The sequence below is a fragment of the Fusarium pseudograminearum genome, chromosome 1, assembly GCF_000303195.2.
Source record: "Fusarium pseudograminearum CS3096 chromosome 1, whole genome shotgun sequence".
Lineage (NCBI taxonomy): Eukaryota > Fungi > Ascomycota > Sordariomycetes > Hypocreales > Nectriaceae > Fusarium > Fusarium pseudograminearum.
The window spans coordinates 6632371-6660210 of NC_031951.1; the positions used below are offsets into that span (position 1 = coordinate 6632371).

At 47.2% G+C, this 27840-nt stretch overlaps 10 protein-coding genes across 10 annotated transcripts, besides 2 other annotated features; 6 read left to right on the forward strand and 4 right to left on the reverse strand.

The window, feature by feature from the left end:
* Positions 1–81: part of a microsatellite that runs on past the window's edge.
* Positions 82–1150: 1069 nt separating this feature from the next.
* On the reverse strand, positions 1151–1855 carry FPSE_05746 (uncharacterized protein; the record flags this gene model as incomplete). The annotated part of the gene is made up of 3 exons (XM_009258864.1): positions 1151–1177; positions 1226–1705; positions 1754–1855. 3 exons carry the CDS (start codon positions 1853–1855, stop codon positions 1151–1153), a joined length of 609 nt encoding a protein of 202 aa, XP_009257139.1.
* A 607-nt stretch (positions 1856–2462) lies between these two features.
* On the reverse strand, positions 2463–4317 carry FPSE_05745 (uncharacterized protein; the record flags this gene model as incomplete). The annotated part of the gene is made up of 7 exons (XM_009258863.1): positions 2463–2699; positions 2750–2921; positions 2974–3185; positions 3238–3651; positions 3700–3986; positions 4036–4093; positions 4144–4317. The coding sequence occupies 7 exons, from the start codon at positions 4315–4317 to the stop codon at positions 2463–2465; spliced, it is 1554 nt and encodes a 517-aa protein (XP_009257138.1).
* An 833-nt stretch (positions 4318–5150) lies between these two features.
* On the forward strand, positions 5151–8803 carry FPSE_05744 (uncharacterized protein; the record flags this gene model as incomplete). Its single annotated transcript, XM_009258862.1, has 9 exons — positions 5151–5251; positions 5326–5670; positions 5718–6652; positions 6702–6904; positions 7816–8001; positions 8048–8213; positions 8267–8287; positions 8336–8462; positions 8518–8803. 9 exons carry the CDS (start codon positions 5151–5153, stop codon positions 8801–8803), a joined length of 2370 nt encoding a protein of 789 aa, XP_009257137.1.
* Positions 8804–9568: 765 nt separating this feature from the next.
* On the reverse strand, positions 9569–10878 carry FPSE_05743 (uncharacterized protein; the record flags this gene model as incomplete). The annotated part of the gene is made up of 3 exons (XM_009258861.1): positions 9569–10309; positions 10365–10614; positions 10673–10878. 3 exons carry the CDS (start codon positions 10876–10878, stop codon positions 9569–9571), a joined length of 1197 nt encoding a protein of 398 aa, XP_009257136.1.
* A 2068-nt stretch (positions 10879–12946) lies between these two features.
* On the forward strand, positions 12947–14302 carry FPSE_05742 (uncharacterized protein; the record flags this gene model as incomplete). The annotated part of the gene is made up of 3 exons (XM_009258860.1): positions 12947–13096; positions 13228–13515; positions 13565–14302. The coding sequence occupies 3 exons, from the start codon at positions 12947–12949 to the stop codon at positions 14300–14302; spliced, it is 1176 nt and encodes a 391-aa protein (XP_009257135.1).
* A 1367-nt stretch (positions 14303–15669) lies between these two features.
* FPSE_05741 (uncharacterized protein) lies at positions 15670–17750 on the forward strand (the record flags this gene model as incomplete). Its single annotated transcript, XM_009258859.1, has 11 exons — positions 15670–15758; positions 15812–16016; positions 16066–16135; positions 16198–16353; positions 16408–16573; positions 16622–16717; positions 16770–17012; positions 17065–17156; positions 17204–17400; positions 17461–17506; positions 17557–17750. The coding sequence occupies 11 exons, from the start codon at positions 15670–15672 to the stop codon at positions 17748–17750; spliced, it is 1554 nt and encodes a 517-aa protein (XP_009257134.1).
* Positions 17751–18137: 387 nt separating this feature from the next.
* On the reverse strand, positions 18138–19149 carry FPSE_05740 (uncharacterized protein; the record flags this gene model as incomplete). The annotated part of the gene is made up of 2 exons (XM_009258858.1): positions 18138–19034; positions 19090–19149. 2 exons carry the CDS (start codon positions 19147–19149, stop codon positions 18138–18140), a joined length of 957 nt encoding a protein of 318 aa, XP_009257133.1.
* Positions 19150–19885: 736 nt separating this feature from the next.
* On the forward strand, positions 19886–22031 carry FPSE_05739 (uncharacterized protein; the record flags this gene model as incomplete). Its single annotated transcript, XM_009258857.1, has 2 exons — positions 19886–19966; positions 20031–22031. 2 exons carry the CDS (start codon positions 19886–19888, stop codon positions 22029–22031), a joined length of 2082 nt encoding a protein of 693 aa, XP_009257132.1.
* Positions 20258–20280: a microsatellite.
* Positions 22032–22616: 585 nt separating the features above from the next.
* On the forward strand, positions 22617–24626 carry FPSE_05738 (uncharacterized protein; the record flags this gene model as incomplete). Its single annotated transcript, XM_009258856.1, has 2 exons — positions 22617–24080; positions 24132–24626. The coding sequence occupies 2 exons, from the start codon at positions 22617–22619 to the stop codon at positions 24624–24626; spliced, it is 1959 nt and encodes a 652-aa protein (XP_009257131.1).
* Positions 24627–26222: 1596 nt separating this feature from the next.
* On the forward strand, positions 26223–27579 carry FPSE_05737 (uncharacterized protein; the record flags this gene model as incomplete). The annotated part of the gene is made up of 6 exons (XM_009258855.1): positions 26223–26255; positions 26310–26555; positions 26615–26817; positions 26872–26966; positions 27024–27194; positions 27242–27579. 6 exons carry the CDS (start codon positions 26223–26225, stop codon positions 27577–27579), a joined length of 1086 nt encoding a protein of 361 aa, XP_009257130.1.
* Between the last annotated feature and the right edge of the window lie 261 nt (positions 27580–27840).

Sequence of the window (27840 nt, forward strand, 5' to 3'; positions counted from 1 at the left end):
TGTAATGCGATGCGATACGATAAGAGACGAGAAAAGATGCGTTATAATGCGATGCGAAGCTGTGCGATGCAGATGCAGATGACGAGAGGAAGAAGGCAGAAAACCGGAACGATATTTAAAATTGTGCGAAAGCCCTGACGCGTGACGGGATTCATTAGGCAGATGCGAGTTCAGCTCAACTGACAGCTGCCTGACACTGCCAATGACCGTCAATTATTTTGCATCTAGCAAGTGCATTGCATCTGGCCTCTATTACACCGCAAGATTAGGGGGCAGTTAGGTTCTCACAAATGTTTGACTACCTGACTACTAATTCTTCATCAAATATCAACCTAGTAACATGGAGTGCCCGATATGGAGTATTCAATGAAGAGACCTGTCTGCTCACCTAACCTCTCAGGGACTCCTCCTTTGCGCTCCTCAATGAGCCTCAAAGATGACGGGGTATCGTGCCTTGTTCGCAACCTCACGGTCTCCCTGAACCTAAATGGAAGCTAGTGGGTAGCAAAAACGCTGACCTCCAACACTTAGTGTACAAGAATGAATAGCCTAAAGATTATAGACTAAATAGCATAAGCTTGCCTAATAATTTCGTCTATTATGCTTTCAGCGTACAATTACTTCAATGGCCTGAGGAGAAACCACTTCGGGACATGTCTGCAGTCATGCAACCCCTGAACCCATCTGATCACAAGACCGACATCGTGACCTCGTATGGCTAGACAGGTTTTGTTAACCCATCCCCTCTGGACCCAGCTGAAGAATGGTTTGAGAGGCGACGTGAACACCATAGACCTGATCCCGATCAGATCACCATGGTTTCCAAGGTGTGGTTTCAGCATCACATTAAACGAAATACTTTCTGAAGGTTCTCTTGGATATACGGTCATCAAATCCTTCTTTAAACTCAATGCGTTGGTGCTACTCAGGCAAGAAACGTCGTTAGAGAATGTTGAATAGTTAGTGAGGCTAATCACTTATATACTGTATCTCATTTCCTTGTACGAAATCGTATATCACAAGAGTCTTTCAAAGCACGTGGAACCATCGAGATGTCTAAGCTATCATTTTCGTGTGCTGGGCTATCAAAGATCGTTGGTAAATTGAAACGACGCACATACAAGTCTGAACCCTGATGCTTCCCGACTTATTATGAAGAGCCAGAGATGATATACGACTATAAACAGTTAGATACTCAGTTTGACGATACGAAGGACTCGCTTACCAGATCATGCCATGCGACACCAGCATATTCAGATGAACTTTTGCCGTAATGTTCAAATTCCATTTTTTGATAATACGGGACAAGTCGATCGTACGTCAAGATCGAGATTCTGTCGGCTGCACCCATCTTCTTCATTCGTTCGATGTATGCTCTCATGATAGCTTTCCCCAAGCCAGACTTCTGGTAGTCGGGAGACACAGCAAGAGCGTGAAGAGCAATTGTCCTTCCATTTCTCTTGTGGCCAACATCGTAGTCACCCTGAGGGTTCGACTTCCAGCTGGGAGGGTAATCCATGTCTTCGTCTTTGACAGGCTTGTTGGTGGATTTAGTGGATATGACATGTGCAAGCAGCACATCGTCGTTGGACCCAGATTCTGTTAGGAAGGGTATGTCCTGAGGGATGGTCGATGGTAGACCAGTCCCTCCGCGTAGAAACAGACCCATACATAGCTCAGGGCATACCGTCAAGCGATATTCGATCTATAGAAGAGTGTCAGATCAACTCCGTCCGCTTGTAAACTCTCATACCTTCTCACGCGATGCTGCTTCAGCTGGTGGGAACGCGGCGGTCTCGACCACCAAAGACCGCTCCAGGTCGTCGATGCTCAGTTGTCTGACGTAGAGTGACATTTTTTCTAGACTTGGGAAAAGGAAACGAGGTTCGATATCTCTGTAGAATGTTCAAGCCTAGATGATATAGACAGATGATATTTGGTGGTTGGTACAACTGAAGAGACAATTTTACCTTTCGCTTCCCTGCGTCAAGAGATAGAGAGATGATATAACTGAAGTTGATGGAGGACGAAGGGGCGGGGTTGAGTGGGGCGAAAGTCTATCTAAGGGCGCGCTTTTTTAATGATCACCATGAGGGTCGAAAGTCGATAAAATAGAAAGACAAGATAATAATGATTTTCGGATCTCAAACAACTCACTTTATTAATTACGCCTTATTAGATAGCAGTTTTAAGGTGTATAAAAATGAATGACATGGCGGGATAGATCACTGTTGATTCCAAGTCTTTGACACTTCATTCTAGCTAAACTCTTTCATAGAGAAATCGTTATTAGTAGATAAAATATACCTCAATTTGTTGTCTTCGACGATAATTTCTTTTAACATGATGGCGGAAATTTGACTGAATTAGGTAGGGAAATAGCAGAAAATTGCAACTAATATATAAATAGGGATATAATGTGCCCTTCTCACATTGTGGGTCAATTGTTACATAGCCAAAGCTCAGTGCATATATCGCCAAGTCACGGCCTTGTCTCCCCTGGCAGAAAGCTCTTCGTCCGAGATGGTCTCGTGCTCACCAGCCGCCATTCTTCTCTCGCGGCTCTTGTTGATACGGCTGTAGCTAAAGATCAAGATAAGAGCGGCGATGATTCCCACACAAATGAAACCGAGTTCCAAAGCATGACCCAGAATGTACCGAGGACCGTCTTTTTGTCGATAAAAGTTGGATGCCATAGCCTACGATTGTTAGCAAGATCGAATAAACCCGAAAGGGAACAGACACTTACGCCGCCAAGGTTTCCAACACCAATTTGGATAGCCATGCCAACACTTCGCTTGTAGCTTCCTGACAGGTTGTTGGCCAGCCATGAGATAACTCCAGGGAAGGCTGGGTAAATAGCACAAGCCGCGATAAAAACCCCGCCATAGACAACCTTTGGGTTGTTGGTAGAAATGCACCTGCGTAAGGGTCAGTGATGTATCAATGATTTGAGATTGAGAAATGACTAACATTGAGAAACCAACAACCATGACACAGAGGAATGCCACGATAAAGGGGCTTCTCTTTCCAACTCGATCCGAAGTCCATGCAACGATAACAGCCAAAATTGCGGCTGTGATGTAGATAGGCACAGTCATGAGCTGAGCGGTACTCGAGCTGTAACCGAGATTTCGAATAATGGTAGGCAAAAAGAGGCTGATTCCGTAGAGTGGACAAACAATCTGTCATCCGGTTAGCACAACTCATAGAGGGTCGGGTACAGACTAGACTCACCCCCCAGTAGACAAAGATATTGACCCAGATCTGCCAGTCCTTGAATGCGTCCCAAACATAAGCCCATTTAAACTCATCACTCTGCGCGACACGAGACTGACTCTGGCCTGCAGCCTTTTGCTGGCCCTGATACTTAAGTCGGAAAACAACAAAGGCACGCTCCTCTTCAGTCAAAAAACTGGCGGTTTCGGGGAAATCGTACAGAGCCCAGAAAGCAAAAATGGCAACAATAACAGTCACGATTCCTTCAAGGATAAAAATCCATCTCCATCCTTCGAGACCCCCGACGCCGTCCATCTTTGCAATTGCAAAGGCGAGAAGACCGCTAAAGGCACCGGCTATGGAAGCAGCTGAAAAGAAGAGGGCTTGACGAAATTGGATTTCGTGTCGACAGTACCACATGGTCAGGTAATACTACTCTTATCAGCAATCGGGACGAAAGTCAAAGTTTGTTAAACTTACGGCAACGCCAGGGAAAAGACCAGCCTCGGTCAGACCGAGAAAGACGCGAGCGACAAGAAGGCCTGTATAATTCTGGACAATGCCCATCAATGTCATGACGACACCCCAAGCAATCATGATTATAGGAAGCCAGACACTAGGTCGGAGCTTTTTGAGGAGGAGGTTGGAGGGGACTTCGAAGGCGGCGTATGTGAAGAAGAAAACAGTAAGACACCAGTTGTATTGATCGGGAGTCATATTGAGATCCTCTTGGAGGCCTTCGATCTTTGCGTTTCCGATGTTTCCTCCTGAGACCGAGGTTAGCTTGGAATTGGGGTAAAGCTGGTGATGACGTACGGTCGAGGAATGAGAGGAGATAGAGAAGTGCCAGCATGGGGATCAACCGCATGTCCATCTAGAATATTGATTAGCTGGTGCTCATTTTCAGAGGTGGTAAAGGCTTACCTTGCGTAGAATCTTCTTCTCATCAAGATGGGAAAAAGACTCGAGTGTTACCCCGGGTGCTGTAGCCATAGCATCGATGCGATCAACTTGTGTTCCGCCATGGTGGCGATTAGGTGCTGTCTCTGCCTCCAAGACATCGACCTTTTCGTTTGGGGGAGTAGAATATGATGCCATGACTGAGTGCCTTTGAAGCTTGATCTAAAGGTTCAAAAAACGTGGAATCATGGACGATCAACGACTTTAAGTAGGTCGAAGCTCGTACCTTGTCTTCCCCATGATTTCCCCGCAAAGTCAAGGTATTGGTATTGCAGATCTCATGTCCAACGTAAAACAAGGACCACAAAAGACGCAGTGTCACAGCCGTAGGAGGCTTGTGGGCGGAGGAGGCGGCAGATGGAGACGGCGTAAACGAATCTGCAACAAGGGAAGGGCGGAATTGGCTAGACACAGGATAAAGAAGGACCGAAAGGGTGAGAAGGGTCGGATCCGATGCCGTGTGTCAAGTTTGTTGAGTCAATTGAGTCATGTTGTCATGTTGTCATGCTTCTCGTCAAGTTTAACTCTAGTGGTGCATCGGTTCCGAGGCCCCTGTCAGACAGAAAGAACAGTAGCAATTGGGTCCGACTAGAATCAGTGGGCGGCGGCCGTTCCATTCGATGCAGGGGCTAATCCAAGATTAACCTTCCCAATACCATCTAGGCTACCGTTAAATTGGTATCGTTTGTCATTTGCCAGTTTATTATCTCCTTCCATGTTGGCAAGGTGAAGGTGATGGGGGATGATTGTCGAATCCTCGATCCACTGAAGTACAGTGACGATACCCCAGATTTAGTAAAGTTGGTGATCGGCATGCACTAACGTTACCCCGCATGTCGAAATGCCAGCGGGTCCCAGTCCCAGTTTCCCAGTTTATTTTCCCAACCATCAACATCCTCCTCCGGATCCGATTCCACTCATCTCAATGCCAACCCGTCTTGTTACACGTCGCACTCAATTTTCTAGTTGCGATGAGTGCCGCCGGTCTCGTCTTGCCTGCCAAAAAAATCCAGGAGACTCATCGTCGTCCTGCACACGCTGTCGGAACCGGAATCAAGCGTGTACCTTTCAGGTATGTCTTAATCATTTAATATGCACCATCGTTGGCCAAGGATGTTTATTCGTATAGTGGCTTGAAAATGCCAGAGCAAATACTTCAGGTGCAAAGAGAAAGTCCCGTCGTAGGACAACATCACGGCCATTAAGCGATACATCTTCGACGCACGCTAGCCATGTTGCAGAGGCTCCCGAACCACATGCCCTTAGGCAGGCTCGTGTTTTCGAAGCAGATATCGCTATCTCCGGTGATACGTTGACGGGTTCGGCTGTCCTAGAGTCCGTGTCACCACCACGGTACACAAACCCTTCCAGAGGCTATGTGGTGAATGACAGTATGGAGGACCTTGATACCACATGGCTCGATACCTTGTACAGAGAAGGTTTCGAGGTTGTGTTTGGCTCCTGGATGGGTAGCTATAGCTGTCCGTTCTTGTGGGTACCAAAACCGCTTTCTCAAGTCGAAACTAACATTGTTGCAGATTTGGTCACACTCTGGCCGATAAATATGTCAGTATATCTGATCTCTGCCGCCATCTTGATGGGTGTATAGTAGACTCGGGTAATAGTCAAGTAGCTGGCCGAGGCGAGGAAGCTGAACTATCTCTGCAAAGCACCATATGTGCCTTTGCTGCGCGCTGGCTCCCTGTGACTTCTGCAGTGGAATCTTCCGAAAATCACTGCAACCTTGTACAGAGTCTCTGGCGACACGCCCGAAGAGACATGCTGCGCATTATCAATAGACCATCCTACCGATCAATGCTATCACTGCTTCTCTTTGCCTTGACCCCGATACCTGAAGGGATTTCGGAGGAGGAAGAGACTGACGGTATATCTGGCCAAGCATGTGTTCATGCTGCATTGCAACAGATCCAGAATTTACGAGCCCACCAAAGGAACCTCCAATTCAGTGGCTCCAAAGTCTCCCCTTCACTAAGATCAGAGACCGTCACAACACCAGAATCGATCGAATCTTCTGGCTTCATCAACGCCGAAAGTACAGTGTACTGGGCCGCCCTGACATTCGATACCTCGGCGTCCCTGACCCTCAACTGCCGCCCCCTGCTGTCTTCTGGACTGTTCGGTTTCGAGTCCGAACTCCCTTGGCGCTTGGTCAGGACTTGTGCAAAGATGTTTGACGAAAATGCTCGCCAGTGGAAGCAAGCAAGCGCCGATATGACAGATGAGAGAGCGAATCAAATCATTGCTGCTGGTGCCTCCTGGAAACTTCTAGGGTGGAAGTTGACAGCAATATTCAAAGAAGCTCTGCGTGACGGCCATGAGGAGCCTGAGGTGCGAAAAGCCTACTTTGCCGTTGTGGATTCCATAAAGCAGTTTGGTATCGTCTACCGTCCGCACCTGGATGAGTGCCACAAGAGAATGCCGTTTCTTGGTCAAAAGACTAAGCTGCGATGGTGTAAGTTCAGCATCACTCTAAATAGGCACCGTATTGACAGAAATAATAGTCTCTCTCATGCTTCACTATCACCTCGGCATACTGATGCTTGTAGACATAATACAAGCTACTGACCGTCAGGACCTGCTACCGGATATCACAGACATAAGTATCGATGCCGAGAACACAATCATGAACACACTGGCCTTTGGTCTTCACAATACATTTACACTAAAACGGCCCAACAGCGATTCTCAAAATGGATCGCGATCAGTATATACAATACCGATTGTGTCTATTGATCCCTACCCGCATCATGCAGTTGCAGGGGTGCAATTACTACGAAAGGCAATTGATCGCGATTTTGGAGTAGAAAAAATCACAGAAGAGACGTATCACAGTTTGATTTCGACATTAGAAAGAACGTTGAAAAACTTGCCACAGAGTTCAAAGTCCATAGCCGCGATAGCAAAGTTTTCAACGGTTTCGGCCGACATCGTACATAATCAAACGCCATAGTCTGGGTGGCTAAATTTATTCTAGTAATATCACTTTACCCCAATTTCCAAATATTTGCATGTGAGCCTTGAGAACGATATCGCATTTCATTCGGAGGAAGAGTCAAGGGGGTGGCCGAAACCATGAAATTTACGTCAACAAATTTAGGATACAGAAATAACCAACCTCAGACAAGGTCTGTCATCTCGCTCTCTTGACGAGTAAAAAGCAAAGTTCCTGCAAGCTCGAAAGCTGATTCCGCACTGCACAGCGGAAATTTTAAATTACTCCAACAAAGCGAGTCAGCCACCGACATCACAGCTGAATTTTCGGGTACGATTATCCTGTTTTTTGTTGTCGGATCCGACGTCTTGGAGATCTAACAAGGTGGGGTTTGTTTGCCACAGTGCCAACGGATCCGAAATCACAATAATATCTGGTTTCTTTGTTTGAGACGTCTCTTCACACGTAAATATTTCATCTTCTCTGATTGAAAGAATTGATAATCTTACATCTCAGTACAAGCACAACCAGACACGATGGTACTTACGATAACTCCTAGGAAAGCCGTCACTCTAATCGGAGCAGGCACACAAGGGCGACGTTTGGCGTTCATGGTCAGTGCTTCAAAAAAAGACATTGAGAACGTCACTTTCCCAACCTCAGAGCTGACTTGATATTTCTAGTGGTCGAGTACAGGTAGTGATGTCCATCTAGTCGACAGCCAGGAGGCTCAGCTTCAAGCCAGCCTCGAGGCTATTGATGAGTTCCGAAGGAGCTGCAACAAAGAAAATGCTTCATGGGGAAAGATAATTACCCATTCCAGAGATACATTATCCGAGGCATTACAGGCAGCGTGGTTAGTAGTAGAAGTAAGTGAGCTTCTCTATCTAACACGACAAAGTACTGATTTCTCAGTGTGTTCCTGAACGTCTTGACCTCAAACAGAAGATCATCGTGGAACTAGATTCTATCGCCCCAAAAGAGACAATCATCGCTTCGAACTCTAGCAGCTACTCTTGCTCTGAGATTTTGAAGGGCCTAGACTTGAATCACGAGAGCCGCTTTCTCAGCGCTCACTCTTGTAAGTTAATGTGCTTGTTTTTGAAGAACTACTGTTGATATTGAAACTTACAGATTGGCCGCCTGAAGTACCGGGTAAGCATTTGATTCTCAGATTGCGGCAGATTGTGCTAACTGGTTCAGAAATCGAGATCATGGGTCACGAAACCACAAATTCTTCGCATATCGATTTCATGATAAAGCAATGTAAAGTCCATGGTTTTTCTCCATTCCACGTCAAGAAACCCTCGATGGGGTATATCTACAACAGGTAAGTCCTTCTCTTAACCACAGTATTTCCAATGACTAATAACTATGCTCGTTAGAATATGGGCAGCTATCAAGAGAGAAGCCCTTCTTACGGCAGCAGAAGGCGTTGCAACTCCGGAGGAAATCGATGGTATCTTTAAAGGAGTTCTGAAGACGCCCAAAGGACCATTTGAACAGATGGATCTCGTTGGCTTAGATGTTGTCATGGATATAGAACAACATTATGCTGATGAGAGGGGGAATATCCCGAGTGAGCCCCGAGAATATCTGCAGAAATTCCTGGATGAAGGCAACTTGGGTATCAAGAGTGGACGAGGCTTTTACGACTATACTAAAAGGTAAGCATCTTGTTAGTTATCTTGAGCGCGACTTGGCGGGTAGATCACCCTAGGTACGATTTGATAGTTTGTCGAACATTTGCGAATCAAATCAACTTAAACAATCAGTCTCGCATCCTTGAAACGCTTCCCAAATCGAATCCTAGACTCAAACGATTATAAAACGCCTTGGTATAGTTCTAGGCTTGTCAAGCCACCCCGTTCTGGTGACATTATAGAAAAGCAAATGCCAGCGATCATTCGCGGGGAATACGGTTGCATCAGGGCTCGGCCCGTAGAGGAGCAAATAGAATTCGGCAATGTGGAGAATATACAGTTACATTAAGCAGGGAATATATGGGGTACAGAGACACGTGCTTTGAATGTCTTCAGAGACTGATGCTCATATAGGCAGTTGGTTCAAGGTGGCAAGTTGACCAGCCTATAGTAGAAATTAGTCCGGTAGAAATTAGACATCCATAGACTTGGACCGGGAACGCTTTGCTTGGCAAACTTCAACACTCCACTACGATGAGACGACAGGGTTGCACACCTTCGTGTTGGTGACTTGCCCTGGGTTGTTGGGCAATTTAACCCTGTACAAAATCAAGCGAAACCGAAGCTACGGTTACATGCGGATAACTTGGTAGATCTATCCCACAACACGATAAGACCAAGATGGCAATGGCAGTTGATCATAGTTGGAACTTGCAAGTTGTATTATTATGATGTAATTAAAGCGTTCTAGCGCAAGAAAATGAAGTCTTTTCCTATCTAATAATGCCGCAGTCTACAGGTAGACGTAGCAGAAAGGACCAGATTGGGTGCTCATGAGATCCTTGATCTGCTTATCGGGTCCAAGCCAAGGAAGATGGATGGAGTCCTCAAATGTGGTATCAGCACTGGGAGGCATGTTGAGGAAGGTGTTTGTGCCCGCAAGAGCATCCTTTCCATTAACACGGTTCTTGGTGTCAAGCATCTGCCAGATCCACCAGACACGGTCAATCATGGAGTGGTGGAAGTAGAAAGCAGGGTCGCCAGGGGAGGTGTAGACATCCCGACCAGGGTCACCACCAAGGGCGTAGTGACCGCCGCCATGAATACCGATGTCTCCAGTGCCGGGGACACCCTGCATCTGCATCTGGAAGTCAAAGACATTCTTGGGGTTGACAATGTTGTTCAGAACAGACGTGGCGTTAGCAAAGCGGCGGTTGACAGAGTCGCTCAGATCACGCTTCAGGCAACGAGGGTTGTAGGCAAGGGGATCAGGGTTGGCTTCAACTTTGCCGCCAGGGAGGTCAAGGGCTGCAGGGCCAAGGTTGACGCTCATATCCTTGAAGGGACCTGACGTGACACAGCCACCTCCGTTACCGGTCTTGAGGTACACGGGGGGGAGACCGCTGGAGGCTCCAAGAACAATGTCAGGGTTCTCGCCAGTGCTCGCGCCGTCACCAGAGAGGGAAGTGTCACTGCCATCAAAGAGTGGTGACTTCTTGAGACCACTAATGGCAGTGAGGGACCAATCCCAGTACTATTAAAAATGTTAGTAATCGACGCAAGTTGCCATTCTTTTGATGGCTACTTACAGGCTGAGTTCCCTTATAGCCACACTCGTTTCGAAGAGCCTCCTCATACAACCAAGTATAGTAACGGTGGTAGGAGAGGAAGTTGCCTGTGTAATGTATCGTTTGAGTTGCATCGATATGCGTAGAAACGAAATCATCAAAGCGTGTCTTGGCACCAGCGGCAAAGTCCGCAGGACCCTTGGCAGGTTTAGACTGAAGACACTTCACAGCCTTGATGTAGGCCTTCTTGTCATTCTTAGAAAGGGTATTCCTATCGGTAGTTAGTATCGGGCTTACTCTGCATGACATGCAGTAGCGTCCTAACATACCATTCCCGTCGAACGCGGACTTTGCTCCAGTCGCAGGTGCCGGCAGCCTTGGTCTTTTGGGCAGTCTTGTAAGCGGCAGCAGCAAGATCAGCGATCTCCTCAAGCTGAGTAGCCTCAGCAGCAGAGGCACCAACTGTGCTAGGCTTGGGGGCGGCCAAAACGCTGACAGCGTTGAGAGCCAGGAGTGAAAGGAATTCAGCACGCATGATGATGAACGAATGAGGGGAATGGTACAAAAGAGTGACAGGGATTGCTCAGGTTTCAACTCTGTAGATTGTGACTTGAGTGGCCGGTGAGTGAGGAGTGATGATCAAGCAGAACTTGATTGAACTATATACTGCATACGGGTCTCCTTAATCGGAGTATCCCTAGACTCAACTTGCATGAGCAACAGGCCCTAGGTCTAGAGCGAGGAAATGAGTGGTCTTGGCTATCCGTTGGGGACCTCGCGACGATCGCGGGTGAAGATTTTGCCAAAGCACCTTACAATTGGAGTATCGTGTAGAATCATTCAGTGGCAACTATAAGACAAGGATTGCCTCTAGATGACGGCAATTAACACGGATCAGTGGCTGAAAAGCCAGGGACATTGCGAAAGAGCATGATGAGTGTGGAGTCTCAAGACCCTCTAAACCTTATACATGCTGTTGAACCGAGGCAGGGGTTTGATGGAAACTTAGATCTAATCCGATTTGGGGTTGTGATCCTGTAAGATGAACAGGGAGTACCAGCAGAGGGCGGTCGAGTTCACAGAATGGCAGGGGTCAATCTGCAGGACAAAGGGACACCAGCGGCGCATTTCTTGTTATAGATATTTCAGGGGAATATGATTCAGTGGATTCTATGCCATGATATGATGATTGAGCCCCTTTTTGAGAATCATGAAGTTGAATCAACTCTAGTATTGAAATCCACGGCAACCGGGCATTTGTTAGCACGAACGACGATCCGGAGGAGTTCCGTCAGGTGGAGAAAGGTATCCATATCTGAGAATATGTCCGACACTAACAAAAAGAGTGCCATTCCCGTTAGTGCTAGCGGGGAAGACAAGAGAAAAGGATTATTAGGCCCGACTCGTCTTTGGTGTTTTGACTTTTGATTTCTCCGATGGAGGACTGAGGGAGGGATTCAAGATAAAAAACCAACTAGAAAGATTAGGTTGGACAGGATAAAAAGGTCAAAAAATCCACTTCTGATCACATCGCCATCCGAACTATTTGATCGGCATGTAGATCCCCCTCTCGCGAATCATGGAGGGATCCAGTTTACACGCGACTCGACCTTATCAATCCCAGAAGTATGCAAACTATAGTACATTGTCCAATTGAGATATAAACATCGATTGTCACTCTATTATATATGACACCTTCCCTCTTGAACATCCCTTCGAATGCAAAGCCGGTACAGTTGCATTCGCAGACCTTTACAGCCTGCATTAACCCGTTTCCTAGTGGAGAAGAATTCCCGCGGATCCTGTCAACGCTTTGGGTGTGTCTATATTTTAGTCTCGGTTGTAGCAAGCTGAATGTAGAAGTACTTTATCAGAGTATCTTGGCGTTTCATCAACGGTGTCTTCTTGCAGGAACATGTGATCACCACCCTGGCCAACCTAACGGAACTAGCCCTCAGATTATGTTCGTTACCGGATCTACCGCTTTATCCCTACATACCTAACTACCAGGATCCTCCTTTCATACGTAACGTATGAGACGGAACAGGCCGTATGAGACACTTTCAAAGCAGGAGGCTGGTGATTATGTCCCGGCACTATGCTTATACCACATCAACTGAGTAAGTGATCCGAATTCAGTTTGGCAGTTTTCTCCGATTGGAAAATGTGGAAATTAGCCGATGCACGATACGAATACCTTGACATGGCATAGTTCCGCGGTAACAGGATATTCGGGTCAAAAAGCCTGCAGATAGAACAGTTTCTTTACTGCATCATACCTTGTGACAAGATGTTGATCTTTCTACTTCGGAGAACCCCGCCGGACCTGCATCTCTACTATCCTCAAACGGCATCACCTACAGTCCTGGCCGGCGGGACTTACATGTTTTAGCTCATGCTGAAACCCTGTTAGAAACGTGGTGTCTAGGCTCTCTAGGTGATAGGTAACTCGTCTGCTGATAGTACCCCCTTGGTAAACACGTTCGCCCCCTCTTCCGTGCATCTGGTTTTTCTTATTATGTGCCCTGCTCCCTTGCCTTGTTACTCAATCCTTTCCATGTTCTAGGGTCTCTTGTACATCTTTGCCTTTCTGCCGATTTATCATGGATCCAGCCAACTTGCCCTCAAATCCTGACGAGAACGGAGCTGGTGCTATTCTTGGTGGTACTATTTTTGTCGTTACTTTGGCCACGATTGTTGTAATTGCTCGTTTGTATGTGAGAATCTTTATCATTCGTGGTACTGGATGGGATGTAAGTTTGATTTTGATATCATATTTTGCTTGCTTTTTGTTTGCCTTTGCTTTTTGTCTTGTCACAACTTCCCGCAACTCTCCTACTTGGCAATCACCTGCAGTCTGAAACAATTCTAATCAGTTTGACAGGATGCCTTTATGATATTAACAATGGCCCTGAATTGGGCCGGCGAGGGTGTCATCATTGCCTCTGTGGTATATGGTGCTGGGAAACACATTGGCGATGTTGAACCAGATGTCTTTCAAAAAGGGATGAAACTCAACTTCATCAGTCAACCCATTTTCCTTATTGCCATATGCGTCGTCAAGTTGTCTGTCGGATTTGCTCTGTTGCGAATTGCCTCTACCAAATTCTACCGGTGGCTTATTTGTGGTATCATGATATTCATGTCCATCTACACTATTGGATGCTTTTTCGTAAGTCACGACGTTCACCTACAAACCCCATCATACTAACATCTCCAAGACTGTAGTACTCCAGTGTAAGGATCTTCGTGCCCTCTGGGATCCCCTTGTCCCTATGCAGTGCTGGTCCCAGCACACCCTTCAAAGCCTGTCATATACAAACGCTGCTCTCAACATCTTGACTGATCTTTTCTTCGCCGTCATTATTCCTACACCCATGTTATGGAACCTCAACGTTCACTTCCGCACTCGAGTGACACTGATTGCCATTCTTGGTCTTGGTGTCTTTGCCTGCGCTGCCGCCATTGTGAAAGTAGGCTATGTGACTAACTACGGCAAAGTGGGCGACTGGCTTTGGGACTCCCGCAATATCAGCATCTGGACCGTTGTCGAGCTCAACGTTGGTATAATTGGTGGCAGCTTGCCCTGTCTTAAGCCGCTGTTTCGCCGTATTCTCGGCAGTTACTATGGCAAAGGCTCCAAGAAAACTCCTATCACTGGTGATAGTGCTTATGGCCGAGGTACACTACGAAGCGCGACCATGCGAAGCGGAAAGAACTGGCATACTTTGTCGAGTGGTCACAGAAAGGATGACGAGACGAGCAGTCAAGAAGGCATCAACAATAACTACGAGCTTCGGGACAGGGTAACAAGCCCTCATGGATTTTCCAACCATGCTACCGTCCTCGGCAATATTGACGTACAATCGAGTGATGAGGAGTGTGCAGGAGATGCAGTATACAGAGGCGCTGGTATTACGAAAACCACCACAGTTAAGATTTCCAGGGCAGGCAATTGACCAATGCGATGATTTTGTTTTCTTTGTACTTTAATGATTTTGAATTTACGTGATGGAATTTCATATTATATCTATAGATGAATGGGATGCTTCACTATCGATAGGAGTTCGTACAGCCCAAAAGCATGTATATAGTTTTTAGTATATGAACAGTATCCCTAATGGCTTACGATACGTTCAAAGCAATATCATTGTCATTCATCAAGCTTGAATTAACTGAAGTGTCAAGGTTTGCGTAAAGTCATGTCCGCTGTTGCGGGCTACATTCCTGGCGAGACTGTGCACTCCAAAGAGCATATAACTTGGTCCATTATGATCATGAATACACTTTTAAGTTTGACCGGCTGTAAACACTATTTATAGCTTGTCAAATCCGGATATATGAGTGATCTTCGATGATGCTTCTAGCTGGTGGAGCTAAGCTAATGCAGGGCTTAGGATCGTTGGGATGACTCTAGTCGAAGTCAGGGGTAAGTTTGCGATGATATTTTAGGTCCTGTCAAGGTTTGAATTGTCTTTGATCGAGTTCTTCAATGACAAGGTAGTTATTGGGTTCGATATGGAACCCCTTTTAGCTGCATCAATATATGTTGATTGGGCTGCATCACTGACCATGTCTCGGTCAATTATGCTGGGTGTTGGTTCCAGGGTTATCTTCAGACCACCATTTATTATTTTCTTTTTCGCTGCTGTAGATTGTCTGTGTGTAGAGAATAAGGTTTCGCTCGAGGGTGACATTCTAGAATGGACCAACATATCTCGCGAAACATACCCTGGACCTCCCTGATCCTCCGGATAGTGACGGAGGTGAGCGAAGGTTGCCGACAAGGCTGAAGTGGCTTTACTACTGCTGACATTCAGATTACTATCTTGTTACTAATCTTATCGAGTGATTTTAGATGGGATAGGACGTTGCTATCTCGTCTCCGTTGAGTTGCTAGAATTATCCAAAAGTGACTCAAAGCAGGGATTTGGTCTGTTATCAACTCATCACCTGCATTCAGTGCCTGTATGTATCACTTCATTATCTGCCGAAGAACAGCTCATCTCCACCACCATCCTCCAGACCCGGACATATGGAATTCCTAAGCTTATTTTTGCCGGTCTTGGTCTAGTCTTGTCTCCTGGTTCCATTTCCCCCGCAACGCGGAGAGACCGGTCGGTTCCCCCCCGATTGGCCATGGGACCCATGCAGGACGCGAGTAAGGTGACATCAACTTCGTATCACATCCCATCGACTCTGAGATAAGGGACAGGGACAGAACGCTTTATAACTAGTCGCGTCTTTATTCCTCTTTGTCGCGGCGCAGACGGGAGCCAAGGCTTTGTTCAACATCACTCAATCCCATTGTAAGCCATCACGAACTATGGCGGCAGCGACTCAGGCCCAGGAGGGCCACCTCCAAAAGAGGTTCTCAAAGATTACCATGATTGGTATGGCTTTTGCAATTCTCAAGTAAGACATTGGACCACACCATGATCTGATTCGACCATGCTCACCAAACACAGCACCTGGATCTCTCTTGCTGGATCTCTGGGACTCGTTATGCCATCTGGCGGCTCCGTTAGTTTCGTCTACGGCTTTATTTTTTGCGTTATATGCAATATTTGTTTGAGCGCCAGTGTCGGAGAGTTGGCATCCCTGTATCCTACAGCCGGAGGACAATATCACTACTCCTTTGCTCTATCAACCAAAAAATGGAAGAGTCAAATGGTAATAATAACATCACCAACCCATTCAATTGCCTTCTAACCTAAAATAGAGTTTTATCGTCGGATGGATCAACATCGCAGGATGGTTAACCCTCAACACAACCGCTGCTTACTTTGGAGGTACTTACTTTACCCCCTTTTTATTTCGCTAAATCTCTATCGCATCGCTTACATCAAACTAGCTCGCTTCCTTGCCGCTGCAGCAGTTGCTGGTTCAGGTGGCACCTACGAGATCACCCAATGGGGTACATACTTGATGTTTGTAGCAGTATCAATCGTCGGCGTCTTTCTGAACATCTTTGCCTATCCTATTCTAAACCGTTGGAATGAGGGTGCCTGTAAGCTTCATCCAAATGTATACAGCTCATAAAGACAGATGCTAATTATCTCAGTGTATTGGTCCTTGATCAGTGTCGTGGTCATCAGTATTGTACTACTTTCCACTTCTCCCAAAACCGATGCCAAGTTCGTCTTTACCAACTTTTCCAACACAACTGGATGGAGCGATGGCACGGCTTGGATGCTTGGACTGCTTCAGTCGGCTCTGAGTATGATCGGGTGAGTACCCCTCGAGCTATATGATACGAAAATTGCTAACAAGTGTAGTTTTGATGCTGTGGCACACATGACGGAAGAAATGCCTCGGCCATCCAAGGATGCACCCCAAGCCATGGTAGCTGCTGTGCTGGTCGGTGGTGTAACGTAAGCTTCCCTAAAAACCCTTAAAATATGGAAATGTGCTAAACATCCCCAGTGGTATTGTCTTTATCTTGGTCATGCTTTTTTGCTTTGTCGATCTTGATCTCCTTCTTGCATCGCCCACTCAGAGTCCCCTCACTGAGATGATCCTCCAAGCAACTAAGAGTAAAGTTGCCGCTACAGTTCTAAGTGTTGCTGTTGCACTATGTTTCGTCAACGGCGCGAACGGCTGTGTCACTTCTGGAAGTCGTCTTCTCTGGTCCATGGCACGAGACAACGGAACACCATTCTCCAAGTAGTAAGTGTTTCTCGACCACTATATAACTGTTCTGCATGACTAACATACATAGCCTTTCGCATCTTCATCCTAAGCTCAACGTTCCCGTTCGAGCTATTGTCGTACAAGCCATTTTCAACCTTCTCTTTGGATTATTATATCTAGGTAAGTCTCATTATAACTGTTCTGAAATCCACTCTAACAGACAAAAGGCCCGGAGGTTGCTTTCAACGCTTATATCGCCAGCTGCACGCTTTTTCTCAACCTTTCATATGCTGCACCAGTTCTTATTCTTCTTATCCGAGGCCGACAACTTGTTCTCGCGGAGCCTCCTGTGTTTTCTCTCGGACACACATTTGGATATGTCGTGAACTACGTCGCAGTCATCTTTGTCCTTGTCACGTCTGTCGTAAGTCATGGCCTCTAGGATAACAACTATATCGACGAGTTATGCTAATTCTTTCCACAGTTCTTCTGCTTCCCACCTGCAATTCCCATCAACGTATCAACTATGAGTAAGTTTATCAACTTTGCTATTTTCCATCAACCAGCTGACATGCTTTAGACTACGTGACGGCTGTTTTAGGCATCTTCATCATTTTTGTCACAGTATTGTGGTTTATGAAGAGAAAAACCTATGAAGGACCTAAGCTTGAATTCATTCTAGGGGAAGAATTGCCTGTGGTTGACTCGTCGGAGCCACAGAGAACGGAAAAGGAGGTTGTATCTAGTGCACATTCCAGGCAAGACGAGTCATAATTTGGTCAGCACAGAAGTCTGGGCACGGGCAAGCGGACGGAATGAGCGAATCATGTTTATTAGTTCATAGGGTATTTGCATTATTGTAATTAATTAAAGTCTATATTTCAAGTTATCGATTAATTAAAGGCCAGCTTTAGGTTCAATGACTGCCAATGTATTAGTGAAATGTAACCACCAATGATTTGCTTAGGACAAGATGTATAGGCTGAAGCCGTACTGACGGGCAACAAACCAAGTCTTCACATAAAACTTTACCAGCTCAAGGGTGTGGCATGACAATATTAAATACTTTTCGTATATTTGGGTAGAGCAAATGACAATGACTTGTAGCGGTACTCGGATATTCATTTATGACGGGATATAAAAGAAGACGCGCGCAATGACTTACAGCTTTGCTGATGTGCTCCTGTCGTACCCATAATGCCAATCCTCCCTCGCCAAATCTTGCCTAATCTGATAATTGCGCTCCGCAATATCCACAGTCTGCATATCGACATTCAGGATACGCATGGCCTCCTCGCCATCAGTAAAGCTCCCAGGAACAGTCCCAACAATGGGCAACGTGACTTGACTACAGCCAAAGAAACCTTCTTCCGCCGGTCCGCCAACATTGCAGTAAATAACCGCGGCAGTGTTCTCGAATGCTCGAGTGACCAGCGCGGACTGTATAAACATCTTTTCGCAGTTGGCATTATATGCAAGGCCCTCTTCGGACATATCCCCTGATGTCCAGTATGAAGGGATGATTATTATCTTGGCCCCGGCGAGGACGAGTTGCCGGAAGGCTTCGGGAAAGGCAAGGTCCCAGCACACAAGGATACCGACTCGACCGAGAGGAGTGTCGATGACTTGATGAGGGTTGGGCGCTGCGAATTCATCTTTGGACGTATTGCGAGCATGATCAACAAAGGAAGTCAATGTGAGACGCTCTGGGATCCAGAGGTTGGTCTTGGTGTAAGTGCCAAGCAGGTTTCCATCATGATCGATAAAGTCGGAAGTATTCAGGAGGGTAGGCCTGGCATCGAGATTCGCCACATCGCCAAGACTGGAAGTCTGGGTAACAAAGGTTCCAGCGCAGATGTTGATGTGAAGTTCTGCTGCTAATGACTGGTATTTCTCTCGATATTTTTGGGCATCCTCGGGCGTGAGTGCAAAAGATGGTTCTTCTGGCACCCAACCTGTGAGGTGGTATTCGGGCAGGACTGCTAGGGATGCACCCTGAACCGCCGCGAGTCGTATCTGCTCGGCCGCAAGTGCAAAGTTGTATTCAGCATCGAGGGGCTTTGTAAATTTCAGTCAGTACCGTCCAAGTGTCATCGATGTTGTGATGTACTACCTTTGGCTTCATCTGTACAAGAGCCACCTTGAAGGAAGGACTTGGTGTTATCGACGCCATCTTGATTAGCTTTGATACTGATAGCTGTAGAAACAAGGGAGCATTGACATGGCGTTCAAGCACAGATAGCTTAGATAGCTGGGAGTGACAAGACCCTTGAATAGAGAGAACAATATCCATGGTTCCTATGCATATAACTTCCTGTTGTGGTACTGATATCCTTAGCTTATTGATACCGAGTTGGGAATGGGGTTGGTGGAGCAGTAGCGGACGTAGGAGACGGGATGGACCATTTCCTGGGGAATATGGTGAAATGATTATACCTCATGTCTCAGAATGGAAGTTAAATGACACGCATGCGAGGATATGCAATTCTCAGTCATTCCGTATTTCCGCCATGGTCAATCAATTCCGAATACCTTGGGATAGCTGAGAGGAGGTGGCGACGGTATTTGATACCTGAATAGGTGGAGATGTAGTACAAAGCTACTAAGTAGTTCCACATGGTTCAAGGTACTTGAGCATTGATGGTGTTATTAGAGAGTATACTGGATAATCTACAGCTACAACACAACGAGATGACTGCCAATAGGGTCAACCAGACAGAGACATGTTCCTCGGCAATTTAAGCAACGGAATGATACCTCAGGTCAAAGATCCAATAAGGAGAGCCCATGGCTTTACGCTAAAGAATCACGTGATAGAGACTTCTATCTCTTCTCCACCCCCAAGCCCCAACTATCCCGCACCTTGAAATCTCCACTCATCAACACGGATACCACCAAACGGGGTCATGATGCTCTCATCAACACATTCAGCGGCGCGCATGAACATCACTAGATCACGCACGGGTTGCGCTGTGTGTAAGTCCAAAAGAGTAAGCCACTGTCTTTGCCTCACCCGTGACCCGGCACCCCCTCCTTTTCTGACCGCTTATCTAGCTCAAATGTGATGAATCCAAGCCCGCTTGTTCCCGGTGTGTAAGACTAGGCATTCCATGTCCAGGATATCAGAAACCTTTACGCTGGAAAGGCGGATCAAAGTCTCCGCCCAAGGATCCCCCTGAGACGCCTGCAGATGCTACTGTTGATGATGTCGCCTTGCCCCCTCCTCAGCAAACCCAGCCAAGTCCAATATATGCGTCTTATCAACCTCCGCCACTGCAAAGACAACAACAACAACAACAACAACCCCCGCATCCGCATCCGCATCCACCTCCGCCTCCACCACCGCCTCAAACTCAAACTCAACAACAACCTCAGCACCCGGGGCAGTTTGTCAACAGTTATTATGATCAAGGACTTTTAGATCATCTCTCCAATGTTATCGACGCGGGATGTATCGAGCCCCAAGGGCAGGAAACCTTGGATGGTTCCATGCCTCTGATGCAATTCACCGATGACATGCTTCACCTATACCCAGACCAATCACTCGGACAAACACCAGATCAGGTTTCCCCAGAGCAAACTGACGACAGGCTCTGGTCAACTACCACAATGGAACCGCAACAAGTATATTCCCAGGCCCTGACAAGAGTAGAACCCGCAAACCAGGCTTCTGAGCAAGTTATCGAAATGCCATTAGCTCAAGCTCTCCAGGACCATTCCTCTGTTCTTGTCGAATACTACTTCAAGGAAGTATGCGGAATGATGTCTTGTTACGACAGCCCGATGAACCCATATCGAACTACTATTTCAAACATGTGGTCCGGCTCACAGTCCCTCTACTACATCACACAGAGTATGGCTGCCGCATGCCTCTCAGAGGTTTCACCCACCTTTGCATCAGTTGGCCATCGACTACGAGACCAAGCCATGATATGCTTGTCTAGGGAAGCCAAGATTGCCGAATTAGAAACATCGTCTCTGTTGGCTTTAGTCATGTTAGGAATGAGTCTTTCATGGCACGATCCGGATAGTCTCGGACAGCCACAATTCGACGTCCTCGCACGCAAGGTTATAACTGCCGAGGCGCGTGGAGACCCCCTTGCGTTAGCCGACAAGAAGAAAGAGTTTTTCTTTTACAACTCGCTTGTGTATTGGAAAATGCTGCTCTCTTTTGTGACGGATTTGGACCCCAATACGAGAAGTGCTGCGCCGCAACCAGTCCCGCCGGATTCACTTGATATGCACGAACCTCGCATGCCTCATCCCCAGACAGGTATCGGTATCGAGGTACAGGAATTAGTTGCCAGTGTGGGTTCTCTTGTACGAAAGGAACGAAAGCGGCTACGGACCCGGCGTTTTGTTTCCAAGGACGATATTCAACAGGCCCAGGATGCAATTCTAGCTTCGGAACAACTGCACGCGGAGCTTTGTGCGATTGAGCTACCACAAGAAGGCGATATTGTCGATGCTGGCGATGACCTAACCCCAGCGATTCATCTAGTCAACATTGCCGAGGCTTATCGATGCACAGGGCTACTTCAGTTATATCGGAATTTCCCGGATCTTTTGGTACCATATGCACAATCAGCGCACTTCATGACGGGCTCGCCTGATTCTTCAGGTTCCTATCCGGATGAGAGAGCTTTTGCAGATACATGGTTGACCTGCCTAGCTCTTCACGTGCTAGATTTGGTCAAAGATATTCCTACAACGTCTCGAAGCCGGTCTATCCAGCCGTTACTGTTTGTGAGTATCTGTAGTGAACTCTCAATGTGTCGCTCGTACTGCTCGATTTCAAATCTGCAGCGATCTCCCGTGGCGAGTGTAGCAGCCAGTCCACGATTCAGGTTACCGTTGAACGGGTTGGAGGTTCTCCAAGCGAGAAAGATAGTTCTTGCTCGTCTTTCCGCGTTTGAAAATATCTTGGCGGCCAAGCCGATTCGGCGAATGCTGATGCTGGTCAAGAAGACGTGGGCCTGCATGGATGAGGATAAGAAGGATACGTATTGGATGGATGTGATGATGGATAACGGATATGAGACGTTGATGGGATAAACCCCGTCGACCGAGTCTATTTAGATTTTTGAGTTTTCTTTTTCCTTGTTAAACCTTTGTTTTTTATTATATAATTCTAGAGTGCGATTTGAAAGATGCTATTGGTCCTACCGTATATCAAACCTTAAGTCTTTGCGTGACTGGATCTGTTATTCTAACGAAGAGACGGTGAGTACTTGCTAGTGGGCATTATAATTTAAGCAATGCGGGATTATCTTAGTTTCCGTTAAACTCACGATCCGTCCAAATTTAATCTGGTCTTTGCATGTCATGTCATGTCAGGGCTGGGGCCGGGGCCAGGGTCCAATCCACTTATCCCTAAGAAGAAGTGCCTTGCATGCATGAGCTTTAACCGAACTTGGGCGATGCAGGCGCCGGATCGTAGAGGAATCAAGACCCGGAGCCTCCAAGTACCGGTCGGTCGGCTTTCTGACTCGATTGGGGTAAAAGATTGCATAATTGAGAGCATCTCGACCGTTGGTCAACCCTTGCTCTGGCAGTGCAAGGACATATGGGAAGGATATATAAACTGCTATTGCTGCATGCTTCATTCAACTCATCACCGCCATCACCGTCAACACAACCATGGCTCGTGGCCTTCTCACCATCTGCGTCAGCGCCCTTTTGGCCGTCGCCGGCGCAGTCACTCCCGCCGACACGGTCTTTTACAATGGAAACATCTACACCATGAACCCCTCCAACGACATGGTCACCGCCATGGCCGTGCGCGGAGGCAAGATCGAGTATGCTGGAGACAAGAAGACCGTGCACTCGTACATTGGAAAGAAGACAAAGGTGATTGACCTCGAGGGCCGTATGGTCATGCCCGGACTGGTGGATTCTCACATGCACCTCATTTCGGGAGGTCTCTTCCTTCTAAAGTGCGATTTGAGCTATCAGACTTTGACGATTGCACAGGTCCTGGAGCACATTCAGGGCTGTATTGATGGCGAAACCGGCAAGGGTGATGATGATTGGATCGAGGTCGTCAACATGGACTACGCGGGCCTTGTGTCGAAGAGCGGAAACGTTGGAAAGGCTCAGCTCGACAAGCTCAGCACAAAACGACCTGTCATCATCCGCTCAAGCGATTACCACACTATCCTCGCCAACTCCCGCGCGCTTGAACTCTCAAAGATTGATGCTAGCACCAAGGATCCCGCAGACGGCAAGATCGTCCGTCTTCCCGGAAGTCAAGAGCCTGCTGGTCCCCTCCAAGATGGCGCTTCTAGCCTTCTCGCTGGTCCTCCTCCTCCCACAGAGGCTGAGAACCTTGAGGCTGGTCGTGCCGCCCTCAAGCTCCTGCGCGAAGCTGGTATCACTACATTCCAGGATGCTGCCGCTGATGAGGGACATCACACTGTCTTTAGTGCCATCAAGAAAGAAGATGGTCTTTCGGCACGCGCTTACTTCGACTATCGTATTGAGGCTCCCAGCTCAGTTGATGGGGTATCTGGTCTCGTCAAAAACGTCACCAAGCAATTAAAGTCCTGGAACGACAAGTCTGTCGTCGGACCCAAGCCTACCCTCAAGTGGCAAGCCATCAAGGCTTTCATCGACGGTGTCATCACTTACCCCTCCAACACCGCCGCTCTCGTCGACCCGTATTGGGCCCCTGCCAACGCCTCCAACGAGAACAGCACCTGGGCCCCCGACAAGAATTCATTGAACGACCCCTACTGGAAGCCTGCAGTACTTACCAAGACCATTGAACAACTCTTCCTGGCTGGCATCGACGCCCAACTCCACGTCGACGGTGATCTTGCTGTGAAGGTTGGTCTTGACGCTGCCGCGGCGTTCCGCAAGAAGCACCCTGGCAAGGACGTCCGTCTCGGTCTAGCCCACAATGAGCTTTCGCTGGAGAGTGACTGGCCTCGATATGCCAAGCTCGGTGTTGACCCTATCGTCAGCTACCAGTGGTCGCAGCTCAGCTCATTCTACATCCCCAACACATTCAACTCTCTTGCCGAGTATCGCATGGACAACCTCCAAGCGTGGGCACAATTTGAGAAGCGAGGTCGCCCTCTTGTGTACGGAAGCGACTGGCCTGTAAGTTTACCTCATTTTATCAAAGCTGGATATGGATATTGACTATGGCAGATTGATCCCCTTGACGAGTTCCTTGCTCTCAAAGTCGCAGTCACACGATCAGGTGACCCTAAAAATCCCAACTCGCCAGCCTCTCAGGGTCCACCCTTCGACGGTGTCTTTCCTGGCAGCGGCATCTCACGCACTTCGGCACTTCGATCCATCACGATCAACGGTGCACGCTTCCTTCGCGCCGACAAGCAGATTGGATCACTGGAGAAGGGCAAGCTAGCCGACGTCATCGTTTTGGAAAACAACTTTTTCAAGGTCCCCGAGGCGGAGCTTGGTCGGCAGAAGGTGTTGCTCACCATGGTAGGTGGAGAGGTGCTCTATGTTGCAAAGGGTCATGACTTTGGCGTCAAGGCCAAGTTTCCCAACGATGATGAAGCTAGCGGCAAGTTGGCTCGTCGCACCATTGGCGGTTTCAACGCCAACGATCTGTCAGAGGAGGCAAAGACGGATGCTGCCAAGCTACGAAAGAGGGGCGAATGTGTTCACAAGCACTAAAAGAGTGTTCGTCATTACCGGATTGTAGGTAGTAATCAACAATATTTCATCTGAGATTCCCAATAGAGCTCTTGGAGAAAGCTTAAATGCACAGGTCCTGTGTGATTGTGACTGTGATTGTGATAAACACAACGTTTTGCAGTATTTTCGCAACGATCCCGTGTCATGTCCGTGGGACCATGTTTCAGTACGACTTTCCAGATATGGAATTTTCGCTTCCCGGACTAGATACGGAAAAGATGAGAGATCGAGTGAGAGTGCGGAATTAGGTCTTGGGCATTTGCTCTACTGAGCCTTGGTATTGGTGCCTGAGCGACATGTCTCAACTTAATAGCACTGGTACGATACTGTACAAGGCGCTTCCACTGAGAAGCCCCTGGACTAAGAGTCTCGATAAGCAAGAGAGTAAATAGCTCATGATTAAATGGGCGTATCGCATCAATAGACCAGCCACGAGGTCATGTCAGGGGGGGCACCAAAAGCGGCGAAGGATCTACCGGGAAGCAGGAGCATGAGGTAGCATTCGGCATGAGCGTTCCTTGGCGTGCTGCAGGTCGATTGTTTTGGCTTGTCTGCATAATTACCGAACTATAATGCTGTCTCCTATACGTAAGTCCCTGATATGATCTGATTTGGTTAGTTTTTGTTGGTTGTTTTTGCATGTGGCGCCTGTATCGCGACTCATGTTGTAACATGTCATAAATAAGCAGCCATGGCCCGACGTTACCCCAGTCTTTCGATGCTTTTAAAGTCTAGAAGAACGCGGCGAGGAAACAATGGCTTGCTGTCTCGTTTGCAAAGTGGGATGAGCGACGGGAACAAAGAGTAATTATTTCCCCAGGTAACGGTATCCCACCTTTGAGTGGACATGCCCGAGACTCTAGTGCAAACCTTAACACTCAGGCCTAGCATCCCCTGTCTAGTCCACTGAAGGACTTAATCACCGACGCGTTGACATCTGTTGATGTTTCCGTGTTGGAAAACGCCACTTGATAAGGTTTGGCTGGGCTTACAATGTCGGTTAGCAGTCTAGTTCAAGACGCTATGGCTGTGTCTTACGAGAGGTACACATACCCAGATTCTTGAATTTCCAAGAGGTAAATAATAATGAAAGAAATCACTCTATTCTAAACACGTCTACAAGGACCTTCTTATTTAGTCTCGTACCCATTCTTCAGAGTTTTAGTGGCCAAGGAACACTCCGGATTCACTATCTGCAGGGGAAGTTTCTCTCCACCGAGTCAACATGGATGTAAGCCATATCAGAGAGTCTGCAACGACGCCAAGTCCCCAATTCGTGGGGGATGGATCTCGACTTGACGATCTCAGGTGAGGCTTTACTGTACGTACTTTATGTACAATCATCAGATACTGACGAACCCTTGTCGGATAGTCAAGCTCTAATGCATTAAACTTTCGGGTTTATCAAGGGCAACCGTCCCATCTTTCTTTGGCTTGCGTCATGTCATTTCAGTTTTACTTTTCCCGATCTCCGTTCCCGAGCATTGCATTGTAATATCATCGCAATCCCTACTTTGTTGCATGATATACAATTTCTTTTTTCTGATGCTCTGATTCCTTTTCCCAAAACTCACCATGGCTACCGCGCCGTCTGCTGCTACTGTGATTGTAAGGATATCCATATCCTCATTTACATCCTTTGATACTGACCAGAATGTGTAGGCAGTCGAGTTTATACTCGTTGCAGTGGCATTAGCCATTATCATCGCTCGGATCTATCTGCGCCTCGTGATACAGAAGCAAAGTCTCATCGTTGCAGACTGGATACGCATATTAGCATTCATATCTGCTTTTACTTCCGCAATCTTCGACATTATACTCGTGGTCGAGGGGGCAATGGATCCTGCCAACAATTACACGCTGGTCAATTGGGATGTGCCACTAGAGAAGCTACAAAGAACCCTCAAGGTCAGTTTGACCAAATTACTTGTGTACAAACCACAATGCTAATTTAAATCCTTCCGTAGGTTACCTGGGCTGTGACGATTCCTTTCTTCACAACCTTCTACCTCTGCAAAGCCTCTCTTCTTGTCGTCTACCTCCAGGTATTTCCTACCTTTATGCGCAAGGCAAGGATTGTGCTCTGGGTGGTGGTTGCTTATTGCGTTTGTGCATATGCTGTATCAATGAGCCTCCTAATATTCCTTTGTTTCCCTACTCAAAGGAATTGGTAAGTCAATCGATATAAAACCTTCTCTACATCGAATTCTAACTCATCTGTTAGGTCCGTCTTAGGACCTGAAAAGGTCTGTGACGATTGGCCGATTGTTACAACATTCCAAATCTCTTGGGCGCTGCATTTCTTTGGATCCCTTGCTCGTGAGCTCACCACATCTCTCCCGTTGCAGGCGAAATTCATACTAATCGTACCTTTAGTATTTGCTTTACCGTTTCTCCTTCTTCACAAGCTTAACCTGCGCCCAAAGGTCAGAGTTGGTGTTTACGGAATCTTCCTTCTTGGTTTTATCGACATTGCGTTTTCTTTAACTCGATTTTTAACGATTCAACTCACCAAGGTTGGCGACTTTGCATCCATAACAACAATTGGTAAGCCACTTTCACAATGTTCAAGATACGTTTCTAACCAATCTTAGGACTATGGAGTGGCCTTGACCTTTACATAGGTCTGATAGTGGCCTGCCTACCTGCTCTCCGCCCGTATCTTCACAGAAAGGGCTCCAAATACAGCTACGCCGAGTCAGGCCGACCAACAGGAAACTCAACGCATCCTGCACGGAGAACAGTGGACCGAGGCTTCCAAGAGATTGACGAGAATCCGTATGTGGAGGGCAATTCAGGGCCCGGCCGGTGGGCTGTGGGACACTCGCCTGAGCTTGGTGCAACAGGGTGGAGCGATAAGAAGAGCAATGGCAGCGATGTCGAGCTCGTGAGTCTTGACGTAACAGCGGCCAAGGATCGGATGCATGTATAAGCTACAAAGTTGCCGGGTGCAACGGTAGAGAGGGATATTAATGCATACAAAACCAATTTCTATGCTTGGCGCATCGTGTTAACCCACGTGTAGTACAACCTCCAATCACACGCATAAGTTAAAGTCCGTACATTGCAGTTAGAGTTCAGAATGTGAGTTGACGAGCTCGTAGCCCCTGTCAGGATCCCTGATAGTGTTCCTAGTCATTAAAACATGGTTCATTACTCGCATCGCACGATCGACTCTACCCGTCAGTTGTTA